General features: G+C 44.5%; 1 protein-coding gene across 5 annotated transcripts in view; it reads right to left on the minus strand.

The window, feature by feature from the left end:
* Positions 1-13617, minus strand: part of htt (huntingtin) — a 214299-nt gene that overhangs the window by 22636 nt on the left and 178046 nt on the right. For all 5 annotated transcript variants that reach the window (XM_033018340.1, XM_033018344.1, XM_033018343.1 and 2 more), the window contains 6 exons: positions 12552-12655; positions 11401-11555; positions 10024-10163; positions 9056-9138; positions 7488-7618; positions 3671-3800 (listed from right to left, as the gene is read on the minus strand). In XM_033018340.1, coding sequence (XP_032874231.1) covers positions 3671-3800; positions 7488-7618; positions 9056-9138; positions 10024-10163; positions 11401-11555; positions 12552-12655 — 743 coding nt within the window. The remainder of the gene's footprint in view (positions 1-3670; positions 3801-7487; positions 7619-9055; positions 9139-10023; positions 10164-11400; positions 11556-12551; positions 12656-13617) is intronic.

The following is a 13617-nucleotide window of genomic DNA, read 5'->3' on the forward strand; positions in this document are numbered from 1 at the left end:
CTATAATCTGGGGCAAAAAAAAAAAACTGATGGACGAATTCAGCAGGTCAGGCAACATCTGTGGAGGCAAAAGGAGGGTCAACATTTCAGGTGGCAGGAGGATCAGGATACTCTTAGACATGAGAGCAGAATTAGGCCATTCAGCACAGAGACTATTCCGCCATTCAATCATGGTTGATCTACTTTTCCTTCTCAACCGCATTCTCCTGTTTTCTCCCTGTAACCTTTGACACCCTTACGGATTGAGAATTTGGTTATCTCTGCTTTAAAAAATACCCAATGACTTGACTGCCACGTGTGACAATGAATTCCACAGATTCACCACCCTCTGGCTAAGAAATTCCTCCTCATCTCCATTCTGACGGTACGTCCTTTTATTCTGAGGTTGTGCCCTCTGGTCCTAGACCCTCCCATTCGTAGAAACATCCTCTCCACTTCCACTCTATCTACGCCTTTCATTATCCAGTAGGTTTCAACGAGATTCCCCCTCATCCTTCTGAACTCCCAGCGAGTACAGGCCCAGAGACTTCAAATGCTCTTCATACGTTAACGCAATCATCCCCGGGATCATTCTCATTAATTTTCTTATGCCGGCAATGACAGGACTATAGAATTCATGGTTGCAAGGTTACAGAAATTCTTTCTAAAAAAATGAAAATTGGACAAAAGTTGAAGGCTATGGAAGCAGACCAGTGTCTGGGATTGGGACAAATCACACTGAGAATAACGAGTGTCGGGTTAATTGATCTGTTTCTGAGCTTTGAATGTTCTATGATCCATTTAAAAAAATAATCCTTTTACTTTTCCTTTTTAATTATTCTTTCAATGAAGTTTTCATTTCTGTCATCTTTCCCCATCCCTAGCTCTTGCATCAAATCTCCTCATTCCATCCCATCTGTTTTGCATTTTAGCAGAGGCCCAGCTCAGCAGGTCAGGTTGATAGTTCAGCGTCACGAGAAGTTGCTCCCATACGGTCACAGAGATCTAGGTTCAATCTTGCCCTCTAGTTTTCCTTGCTTGAACTTTGCATGTTCTCTCTCCGACCACATGGGCTTCCTCAGATCCTCCCCTCCCATATCAAAAATTCATCATCGTTGAAAACATTAGTGACGCAGTGGTGCTGGTTTCCAACGGGAAAGGTGACGGACGCACCACACATCTCCGTCCTCCAGTTCCTGCGGACTTCCGCCGCTGGAAGTATAGGATTTTGGTGTGAGTGCTTTACCATCATTCCTTACAATGCTATGTACAACAGTGATAGCAACTTTTACTGAAGTGTGGATGGCCGTTGGCTCGCTGGAAGCTCATCCGCCCTTTGACAGGTCTTGTTTTTGGTCCTGCTGGGGGTCAACAGCCCCCTCCTCACCTGGCAAACCAGGTGGAGGAGACGGTTTAGTCGCCGACTTTCCGACCATGGAGCAGGTAGCACGGTACCCTCTCCCCCTACCTGACCTGAAAGGCATCCCAAAGGCATGTTGGAAATTTAATTAACTGCTGTAAATTATTTCCAGTGCGGATGGGTTGTAAGAAAATGGAGGCGGGATGGGGGAGGTGAAAGACGTTGGTGGGCATATGAGAGAAAATGGGTCAAAGGGAAATAAAGGGAACTGACAGGAAAGCGCCAAGAACCAGCATAGATTCAGTGGGCAGAGTGGCCTCCTTAGACATCATATGGAAATATGAGAAAAAGATTACTAGGCGAGAGGAATGGGAATGTGGTAGCGAGATAGATCAACCTTCATTATGTTGAATGGTAGAGTATTTTCAAACGACTAAATGAACAATACCCGCACGTACTTGGTTTATTGGTTTATTAACCAAATACGTCAAGGAATATGACTCAAAAATAGTCACTACAAAAAGTACAATGGCAAACCATCCAGGATTATAAATGAACAAAATGGTACTGAGCCATGCCATGCTATTCGTTCATAGATCTGGTGTGAGTGGCAGTGTGCGCATTACTCGCCACATGAATGAAGTGGCTTGAAGTGTTTCAGATGGCAGTTAAATAAAAATGGACCACAAGCTGGGTGGCTCAGGACTCATGTCTGGGCCTTGTTGTGTAAAAGTGTTAAGATTTCAGTCCCACCAGCACAGCAAATCAGCTGGATTTTTATGAGAATCTGTCTGTTTTCACAGTCTCTGTTACTGACACAAGTTTTCTTTTTAAGAACAAATGTATTTGATTTACTCCCAAGTTAAATCTCCCACGTTTAGTTTAGAAATACAGCGCAGAAACAGGCCCTTCGGCCCATCGAGTCTGCGCCGATCAGCCATCACCTAGTAACGGTATACTAGCCCAATCCTAGACACTATGGACAATTTATAATTTTACCACAGCCTTTTAACCTACAAACCTGTATGTATTTAGAGTGTGAGAGGAAACTGGCGCACCTAAAGAAATCTTCACAGGGAGAATATACAAACGCCATACAGACTTTTGTATTGTATTGCACCCGTAGTCAAGATCAAACAAGGCACTGTTAGGCAGCAACTCTACTGCTATGCCACTGTGCCGCCCAACTGCCTTGTGTGAATTTAACTCGTGGTCTTAGGATCAAAATGCTTCTCAGTAATTCAGTTAAGCCCAGTAATATAGTTTAGCAGGTAGAGTCTGACACATACAGCCCTTCAGCCCAACACATCCATGCTGACCAAGAGAGTCCCATTTGTCCCATATCGTTATAAACCTCTCTGATCCATGTGTCTGTTCAAAGGTTCCTTAAATGTTGTTACTATACCAGCCTCAGCCACTTCCTCTGGTAATTTGTTCCATGTACCTACCACCCTTTGTGTGAGAAAGTTACCTTCAGCTTCCTATTAAATCTTTCCCCTCTAACCTTGAACCCATGTCCTCTGGTTCTTGAGGATACTGAGTTGGATGATCAGCCATGATCATATTGAATGGCGGTGCAGGCTCGAAGGGCCGAATGGCCTACTCATGCACCTATTTTCTATGTTTTTATGTTTGATTACCTGAACCTGGGGAAAAGGACAGCGCATTCACCCTATCTATTCAGCCCAGGATCTCATGATCCCCCGTGACCCATCAGATCACCCCTCAGTTGGCTTGAAATATCCTCTGAATAAAGTCCTCATCAGCCCAACCTCTCCCTCGTACCTCTTTATTCAAATCCTATTGACCAGCATCTTATCTGTAGCTTTTTATCCCCTTGGCGACATAAGGTACTTCTTAAATTTGATAGTACTTGCCTCCACCATTCCCTCAGGCAATGCGTTCCAGATTCCAACCACCCATCTCCAGATCTCACATAGACCTGTTAAACCGTGTAGGAAGGAACTGCAAATGCTGGTTTACACCGAAGATTGACACAAAATGCTGGAGTAACTCAGCAGGACCGGCAGCATCTCTGGACAGAATGGATGAGTGTTCTGAAGGGTCTGAAGAAGGGTCTCGACCCGAAATGTCACCCATTCCTTCTATCCAGAGATGCTGCCTGTCCCACTGAGTTACTCCAGCATTTTGTGTCTATCTTATCATAAACCAACACCCCTCCCCCAGTTTTAGATAGCATAGGACGAGATAGCTTATTCAAGGCACCACGATTATCCTTCATGAGGAGTCTGTGGAATGAGGTGAGTGAAGGAGACAGATGCAATATAATGCTTGCTTCAGTTTGTTGCCCTGTGGAGGTCGAACACTCACCGATCTCACCACCTCGCTGACCAGAACGACTGGGGTTTTCTTGCCAGAATTTACAGGGAGGATCCACTGACTGTAGAGTTCCAACAGAAATTGAGAACAGGAATGAATGTCAACTCCAGCCCGATGCTTCCTGGAAATAAATTACAGCAGGCATCAGAAACGCCCAACAGGCTGGAAAGAAAACACCCACAGAACAACAGACAGTAGGGAACATGTGTGCTTGTCAGTGCAATATTTGAGGGTTATTTCAACTCAATGCATTTCAACTTCAATCCGGTGGATGTTTTACAGTGGCCCACCCCTTCAACAACTAAGGGCACAGTTCTGAAAGACAGAAGTTTTAGTTTAGTTTATTATTACACGTGACAATAATAAACTGAACGAGACAAAACCTGTCTTTCAGAACTGTGCCCTTAGTTGATGAAGGGGTGGGTCACTAAAAATACAGTTTGAAATGTGGCTGAATGTAACATTTTATTTGACAATGCCCTTGGAAGGCAATTCGGTATGCTTTACAACCTACAAAGCATTTTGAAATAGACAATACGTGCAGGAGTAGGCCATTCGGCCCCTCGAGCCAGCACCGCCATTTAATGTGATCATGGCTGATCATCCATAATCAATGCCCCGTTCCTGCCTTCTCCCTATACCCTTTGACTCTGCTCTCTTTAAGAGCTCTCTCTTGAAAGCATCCAGAGAACCAGCCTTCACCGCCCTCTGCGGCAGAGAATTCCACACTCATAACACTCTGTGAAAAAGTTCTTCCTCATCTCTGTTGTAAATGGCTTACCCATTTAAAAACAGAAAATAAAAGCAGAAAATGCTGAAAAAACTCTGCAAGCTCAGGTTGCATCTTTGGAAAGAAATATTTCCAGAAGTTGCTGCTTTTATTTCACATTTCCAGAGTATTTAGGAAGAGCAATATAAGATCATCTTAAAGGCTTAGTGTGCCAAACTAACCATGTCATCTTGTGCTGCCATGGTAACAGAGAGATGAGTCATGTCTTATCAACAGCTAAGTATAGGGAGAATCAAATTTTCCTCTAATCCTCCATGTGGTGTGGCATTATGCCATTCAAACCAGAATATGCCAGGTCTCTGCTGAACATGCAGATCTCAGCAGCCAGCTAAGACTGGACCACGTTCTCTGGATTCAGCAAGTACTCTTTAGACTTTAGAAATAGTGCGTAAATAGACCCTTCGGCCCACCGAATCCGTGCCGACTAGCGTTCACCCGTACACTAACACTATCCTACACACTAGGGACAATTTATAATTTTACCAAAGACAATTAACCGACAAACCTTTATGTCTTTGGAATATGGGAGGAAACATGGTCACATGGAGAATGGACAAACTCAGTACAGACAGCACCCATAGCAGGATTGAACCCGGGACTCTGGCGCTGCAAGGTTGCAACTCTACCGCTGCACCACTGTGCCACCACAAGGCACCAATCAGAATTTGACCAAAGTCTCCAAGGAATAAAGTCCAGCTACACTTCACGCTGCCTTGGCAAGGCCACCAGCATAATCAAGGACGTGTCTCACCCCGGTCACTCCCTCTTCTCCCCTCTCCCATCAGGCAAGAGGTACAGAAGTTTGAAAATGCACACCTCCAAATACAGAGACAGTTTCTTCCCAGCTCTTATCAGACAACTGAACCATGCTATCAACAATTAGTGACCTCCCATCTACTTCAATGGAGACCCTCCGACACTTTAATCAGACTTTACTCGGCTAAATGCTATTCCCTTTATCCTGTAACCGTTCACCGTGGACGGCTTGATTGTAATCATGTATTGTCTTTTCTTTGACAGCATTGCATGCAACAAAAAGCTTTATGCTGTACCTCAGTACACGTGGCAATAAACAAACTAACTAATTAAAGTCCTAGCCTGCCCAACCTCTCCCTATAGCTCAGGCTTCGAGTCCCCTGCTCCTGGGTTCAGTGTTTTTCCGTCTTGATGCACAATGGGAGATGGAAGACCTGACGCCACCTTTGTGTGCCGGCTGCTGCACTCCGGGTAGCATCTCCGACAAAACATTCTTGATTCAAGTTTCGCTTGAGACACTGGCCGCAATGCAGGGGGGCTGGAGGTACCATTTTTCATTAAACCCAAGTCCCATCCACTCTGAGGTGGGGATAAACAGTAATAGCGGAATAAGGAAATTATCTTTGTGTCCTGGCCAATACTTAAACACTCAATCATCTGCTCATCATTTTGTTAGCTTATGAGAGCTTGCTGTGTAGAAAGTGACTGCCATAATTTGAATACAGTAAACCCTGGTTATTGCCTCTTTCTAATGGATTTTAGTTTATAGTGAACTAAAAACACAGGCTGCCAGTTAAGGGCCAGTCCCACTTAGGCGATTTTTTGGCCGACTGCCACAGTCGTAGAAGGTCGCCGAAAAAGCGGCGACTGGACCCCCTCTACGACAATGTCTATGACAACCTACCACCTAGTCGACGTCAAGCTACCGACAACAGGTGACCCATTAGGATGTCCACCTACGACCACACCTACGACCACACAGGCGACAACCTAAGACAACCAAAGTCAACCTACGTCCACCTCCGACAAGCTATGACAAGCAACGACCCTGTCGGTGACAACTGAAGACAATTCTGTCACCGGTACCTGTCGCCAGTTGACGTACGTAGTCGCCAATGAAATTCACCAAAGTCAGCACCCGGCGACAACCAACAACAACTGGCGACAACCTGCCTCATCCTGACGACAACCGGCGACAACACCTACGACAGGAGAAGACAAGCTGTGACAAGCCCACAGTCGCCGAAATGTTTTGACCATTTCAAAATCCAGAAAAACGTTACGACTCTTTAGGCGATTTGAGGAGACCACTCACGACCATACAGGTGACACCCCGTCGACCGTGTGGCGAGTCTAATCGCTTGTTGTCGCCGAAGAAATTGCCTAAGTGGGACAGAGGCTTTACACTGTGGAGGCCATTGAAATGGACAAGGCACTGAAAGGGGCAAACAGTCACTCTGATAGACACTTAACTCTACTAAACAATGTAACAAACAGCCTTCAGTATTTTCAGCTTGCATCTACAACAATATTTATTTATTTATTAATGACAGCATTATATTTGAAAACAATATTGTTTCAGGGAATGACTGCTAGGTGGTTGGAGCAAATCCCTTACTCAGTTATAGCATACGTAGAAACATAGGAAATAGGTGCAGAGTAGACCATTCGGCCCTTCGAGCCACGGACCATGGCTGATCATCCAAAATCAGTACCCCGTTCTGGCTTTTCCCCATATCCTTTGATTCCCTCAGCCCTGAGCTAAACTTAACTCTATTGAAAGCAATCGGCAATAAAAGGACACCATTCCCCGCCACCCTCTCCTTGGTCCATAATAATGAGGGTTGTCTGTTTTAAAACATAACAACACTTTAAAGTGCTTGTTGAAAACACAAAGTTGCTGGAGCAACTCAGCAGGTCCAGGAGCATCTGCGATGGACATGAATAGGTGGCATTTTGGGTCAGGACACTTCTTCAGGCCCGAAACATCACCTATCAATTTCCTCCACAGATGCTGCCTGACCTGCAGAGTTCCACCAGCACTTTGTGTTTTGCTCAAGATTCCAGCTTCTGCAGTTCCTTGTGGCTTCAATGTACTTCCTTGTTTCTAAAATACTTTGGGGGCATTAGCAGAGTTATATAAAAGCAGGCCTTTTTTCTTTCTTTTGCTCCAGTTGTACAGAGACGGCTCAGTTTGACAAACGGCTTGAAGCAAGTTCTGGGCGACAAACACAGTGGTGAGAATAATAATCTTTGACTGACCTGGAATTAACTGGTGAAGTGGGCGGCGAGGATGCGACATGCACATCGCTCTCATCTTCTTCATCTTCATCCCATTCCTCTTCCCTCAAAGGGGTTATGTTGTTTCCCAACCAAACGGAGTGAATGGAGACCTGAACACAATGGACACCACCAAGAATGAGAACAGTATTGCATGGGCCTCAATGGGATCCCCAGTTATGGGAGCCTTTGCAGAAAGCCTTGCAGTGATGAAAGCTTTTCCGGCTTTCGGCAAACTTGTAAGTGTTGCAAACTCCTCAAGGTACCTCACTGTGGCCCTTACATATTAAAAAAAATCTGCACTTTCTTTGCAATTATAACATTACAGTGCTGTAGCACAATCCTCAGCATGCTGGTATTTTTCTCTCTGCACTCCCTGCTGTACTTCATTGTACCCACTAGCAATGTGCTTTGACTGGATGGCACACAAAGAGTTTTTCACTGTATCTGGGTACACGTAACAATGAGCAGCTAATACACATATAATGGGGCGTCAGGCATAGTTAAACCGTGGGAATCGCAGCTGAGCTACAACTGCCAAACTAATTCAACTAAGGAATAAGGATTCAACTAAGAATTTCACCTTATATTTCCTTGTGACATGGAGGCCAATCAGCCTGTCGGTTCTCAAAGCTATCCCATTAGTATCACTACACCTGCTTAATTTTTTTGGCAAGAGGGCACCGGAGTGTGGTGATTCTTTGCGTTCACAAGATGATCTACTCTCAACCACTACAATCATCCCACTCTTAAATCTCTATTCACTCTGGCACTATCTGTTGTACTTGTGTATCGCTTGATTGTACTCACAGTATGAAGGTACACAAACAGTTTTTCACTCTATCTCTATGTACGTGACAATAAGAAATCAATAAACTAATTTCCCTCAAATGCCCATCAACTCCAGTCTGATTCTCCTAACACCTTCTAACATTAAAATGTAGCATCCAATTAAATCAATGTTTTTAGGTTGGTGGAGGAACACACACAGGCACAGGGAGAACACGCATACTTCCCAGACAGCGTTGGAGGTCAGGATTGATGCTGGGTCTTTGGTAATTGCAGAATCTCAGCTGGTATGACAAGAGAGGGCTTGGAAAGTTCAGACCCCCTGTATGACCCTACCTCCTGAATGTGGACATTATTGGCAATGGGCTGGGGTGGGAGGTGGGAATTCAATTTAATGTTCAGCTGTGCAATTTCTCACTCGATAACCTTTACTTTAGACTTTAGAGATATAGCGCGGAAACAGGCACTTAGGCTCAACGAGTCCCCGCCAACAAGCGATTGCCCCGTGCACTAAGATTATCCTACACACGAGGGACAATTTACAATCTTACTGAAGCCAAACAACCTACAAATCTGCACGTCTTTGGAATGTGGGAGGAACCCAGACCACCCGAAGAAAACCCACACGGTCACAAGGAAACCATACAAACTCCATATAGACAGCGCCCGTAGTCAGGATCGAACCCGGATCTTTGGCACTGCTCAACCGCTGTGCCGCCATAACCTGTAGACTATAAGCATCAAACACAATGATACGTTACCTGCCCCAGTTTATAATCCATATTCCCCATTTCCCGCTCTGTGTTTATCTGCAGCAGAAGTTTTTCATGTCTTATCAGGACACCTAGATTTAATGAAACAAAACCCAAAACAGGATTAGAAACAGGGTCACTAAATAATGTATTTCTATAATTAATTGTCAAAAGCAAAGCAGCAAGAAAGTCAATCAAGGAAAGAGAAACAAGGGACTGTAAATGCTAGTTTGCCAAATGTTATAAAGTGCTGCAGTAACTCAGCAGGTCAGGCAGCATCTCTGGCAGAAAGGTTCCACCCTGAAACATCACTCGTCCTTTTTCTCGAGATGCTGCCTGGCCCGCTGAATTACGCCAGCACTTTGTGTCTATCTCTGGGAAACATGGATAGGTGACGTTTCGTGTCGGGGCCTTTCCTCACGTCTGAAGAAGGGTTCTGATCCAAATCGTCACCTATCCATGTTCTCCAGAGATGCTGCCTGAGTTACTAAATACTTTATACTTATATTGACCTCGAAAGAGAACCATATAAATGTTCACAACCAGCAGAGTCAGGCAAATAAGATTCAGATATGCAAATAAAACTCAGGACCAAAGCTTGTAAAGAGTCAGAATCTTTTTTGCCCAGAGTGAAATGTCAAAGATTAGAGGGCGTTGTTTGGAGATCAGAGGGGAGAGAAAGTTTAAAGGAGATGTAAGGGGCAAGTTTCTTACAGGAAACGGTGAGTGCCCGAAACATGCTGCCAGATGCGGTGATAGGGGCTGATACTACAGAGATGTTTAAGAGGCCTTTAGATAGGTTCATGAATATGTAGGGCATGGAGGGATAAGATCACATGGCAGAGGAGAGTTGTTTAACTTGCATCACGTTTGGCACGGTCATTGTGAACCAAAAGGCCTGCTCCTGTGCTGCATTGTTCTGCCTTCTGTGTTTTAACTGACCAGGCAGCCAATTGCATGTTACACAAGGGACATACCTGACGTTGAATTGGAGAGAGGTGGCACAGGGTCCCAGGCTTGGTAAGGATATTGCGAAACAATGTTGTCCCTTTTTGATACCATAGCTTGGATTTCTCGTTCCACTATTCCCCGGATGGCACTCAGTTTTCTTCCAAACCTATGAACAGTCATTGTCAAAGTCTCAGCACAACCACAATTTCACCAAGATAATAACTGCAGGTGTGGCTCACAGCATGTCTTAAACCATATTAATGTACAAATATAGGAGGAATGATTACTGATCCCCACACACTAGTCTTTTACCCAGGCTGGGGGAATGAAGAACTGGAGAACATAGGTTTAAGGCAAGAGGGGAAACATTTAATAGAAACATGAGGGGCAACTGTTTCACACAGAGGGTGGTAAGTACAGGGAACGAGCTGCCAGAGGAGGAAGATGAGACAGGTACTACAACAACATTTAAAAGACACTTGTTCAGGTACAATGATAAGGTTTAGAGGAATACGGACTAATGTGGGCAAATGGGACTAGTTTAGTCTGGATCACTGCATCCAATGGCAAATATTGTCTGATAACATATCCGGGAAATAGTTTAAGGCATTCTACCTCCTTAAACAGGGTTTGTAAATACATTTTCCATATGTTAATTGACTGAATTAATAATTGGCACTGTACTTTTAGTTTAGAGATACAGCATGGAAACAAGCCCTTCGGCCCACCAAGTTCACGCCAACCGGCGATCCCCACACACTAACACAATCCTACACACTAAGGACAATTTACAAATTTACCAAGCCAATTTACCTAAAAACCTGTACATCTTTGGAGTGAAGGAGGAAAACGGAGCACCCAGAGAAATCCCACACATGTCGAACATACAAACTCCATACAGACAGCACCCACAGTCAGGATCGAACCTGGGTCACTGGTGCTGTAAGGCAGCAACTCTACCGCTGCATCACCCCTATTCGTAGAGATTCTGCTATAGGCTAGATCTCAGACTAGAGAACTAAAGGCGAGCGTCACCCCAGTCACTCCCTCTTCCCCCCTCTCCCATCAGGCAAGAGTACAGAAATGTGAAAATGCACACCTCCAAATACAGGGACAGTTTCTTCCCAGCTCTTATCAGACAACTGAACCATCCTATCAACAAGTAGAGAGCAGTCCTGACCTACGATCTACCTCATTGGAGACTGTCGGACTATCTTTTATCGGACTTTATTTTGCACAAACGATATCCCTTATCATGTTCCTGTGCACTGTGGATGGCTCAATTGTGATCACGTATAGTCTTTCCATGACTGGCTAGCACATAACAAAAACTTTTTACTGTACCTCGATAAACATGACAATAAACTAAACATAATGAGACACGCACGTGTTGTGTGACTGACCTGGTATCCAGAGCCTTAAGAGCTTTATTACGGGGCTGATGTTCAAGACAGCTTGTGGCTGGATTCCCTGCCACTGGAATTGACATAGCACTTAGCACCAACGATGTTATTGCTTGCACGGCAAGGATGTTGATCTGGGTTCTCTCTGTATCCTCCTTAGTTAGAAATATGATAAAAGAAAATGGATGTAACAGAGAAAAAAAGGGACCAGACGGAACAAAAAAAGTCAAATAATAGAAATATTTGCAAAGACATGCATAAGGCGAGCTGACCAGAGTTCATGGGATGCCACTCAATCCCTCGAACAACCTCCACTTTTTAGCCTTTAGAGATACAGTGGGGAAACAGGCCCTTCGGTCTACCGAGCTCTTCAGCCCACCAACCACCAACCACCCATACACCAACACTATCCTACACATTAGGGACAATTTACAATTTTTACATAAGTCAATTAACCTATAAACTTGTACGTCTTTGGAATGTGGGGACAAACTGGAGCACGTGGTGAAAACCCATGCAGTCACAGGGAGAACGTACAAACTCCATACAAACAGCACTTGGAGCCAGGATCAAACATTGGTCTCTGGTGCTGCAACTCTACCGCTGCGCCACTGTGCCACCCAATTAGATCACGGGCAACCCCTATCTTAATGCCATCTATCTGCCTTGCTTTGTAATACTTATCCCCCATTCCCAATGAAAGAAAAAAAAAAAAAACATTTCGTTTGAACCTCAATGGGGTTCAAATGACAAATAAATTGTATTGTATTGTATTGTATTGAAAATTCATCTGAAAGTTGAAATTTGCAAACAATTCTCTCCAATTTGGATAGGTACTTGGATAGGAAAGGTTTAGAGGGTTATGGGCCTGGTGCAGACAAGCTCGGTTAACAACTTGGTGGGCCTAAACGAATTTGGCTGAAGGGCCATTTCTATGAAGGGCTGTTTAACTCATTGAAGCTTTACAAAACTCATTGAGTCTGGGAAGATACCAATGGAGTGGAAAACTGTAAATATACCTCATTCAAGAAGGGAGAGAGACAAAATATGGGAAATTATAGGCCTGTAAACTTAATGTCTGTTGGGAAGATGCTCGTTTACAATCCACACATTTCTTTGGTGATCCCTCTATTCTCGTCCATTGACCATACCTCTTGTGGGACCTCTTCTTCCTGATCCATCACTAGAGGCTGAGTCACGAGCACACCAAGAAGGGTTGCCCAGGTTTCTTCAAACTGAGTGCGACTGGTCCACCCTGAAATGGAAAGAACCAAAGATAAATTTATTCCTCGGAGCGCTGGAAGATGAGGGGGTGATCTTATACAGGTGCACAAAATCATGAGAGGAATAGATCAGGTAAATTGACAGAGTCTCTTGCCCAGAGAAGGAGAATCGAGAACCAGAGGACATAGGATTAAGGAAGGGGTGAAAGATTTAATGGGAACCTGAGGGGTGACGTTTTTTACACCAGGGTGGTAGGTGCATGGAACAAGCTGCCGGAGGAGGTCGTTGAGGCAGGTACTATCGCATCCTTTGAGAAACAGATACATGGATAGGGTAGGATTAGAGGGATATGGGCCAAAGGCAGACAGGTGGGACTAGTGTAGACGGGGAATGTCGGTCGGTGTAGGGAAGTAGGGCTGCAAGGCCTGTTTCCATGCAAATGACTCTGTGACAGTGTACATTTACATTGGATCAATGTTTATTTTTAAAAAAGCATTTGACCATTTCGAAGTATATAAAATCATGAGCGGCATAAGTAAGGTGAATAGCCAATCTTTTCTCCAGTGTAGTGGGGTGTAAAAGGAGAGGGCATAGGCAACAGGGGAAAGATTTACTCAGAGCCTGAGGGGCAACTTTTCCCACACACAGGGTGATGGGTCTATGGAGCAAGCAGCTGGAGGGAGTGGTAGAGGTGGCATCATTAGTACAGTCAAAATACACGGACAAATATGTTGGAGGGATAAGAGCCAGACGTAGGCAAATGGGACCAGTTTGGTTAGGCAACTTTGTCAGCATGGACAGGTTGGGCTGAAGGGCCTGTTTCCATGCTCTTTGACTCTATGGCTACGAGAAGCCCAAAGGAATGAAACTCAAATCAGCATAAGGGGGTGACCTCATTGAAACTTACCTAATAATGAAAAGTCTGGATCAAGTGGATGTGGAGATGATTTCCACTAACCGGAGAGACTAGGACCAGAGGTCACAGCTTCAGAA

This window comes from Amblyraja radiata, chromosome 3 (genome assembly GCF_010909765.2).
Source record: "Amblyraja radiata isolate CabotCenter1 chromosome 3, sAmbRad1.1.pri, whole genome shotgun sequence".
Taxonomy (NCBI): domain Eukaryota; kingdom Metazoa; phylum Chordata; class Chondrichthyes; order Rajiformes; family Rajidae; genus Amblyraja; species Amblyraja radiata.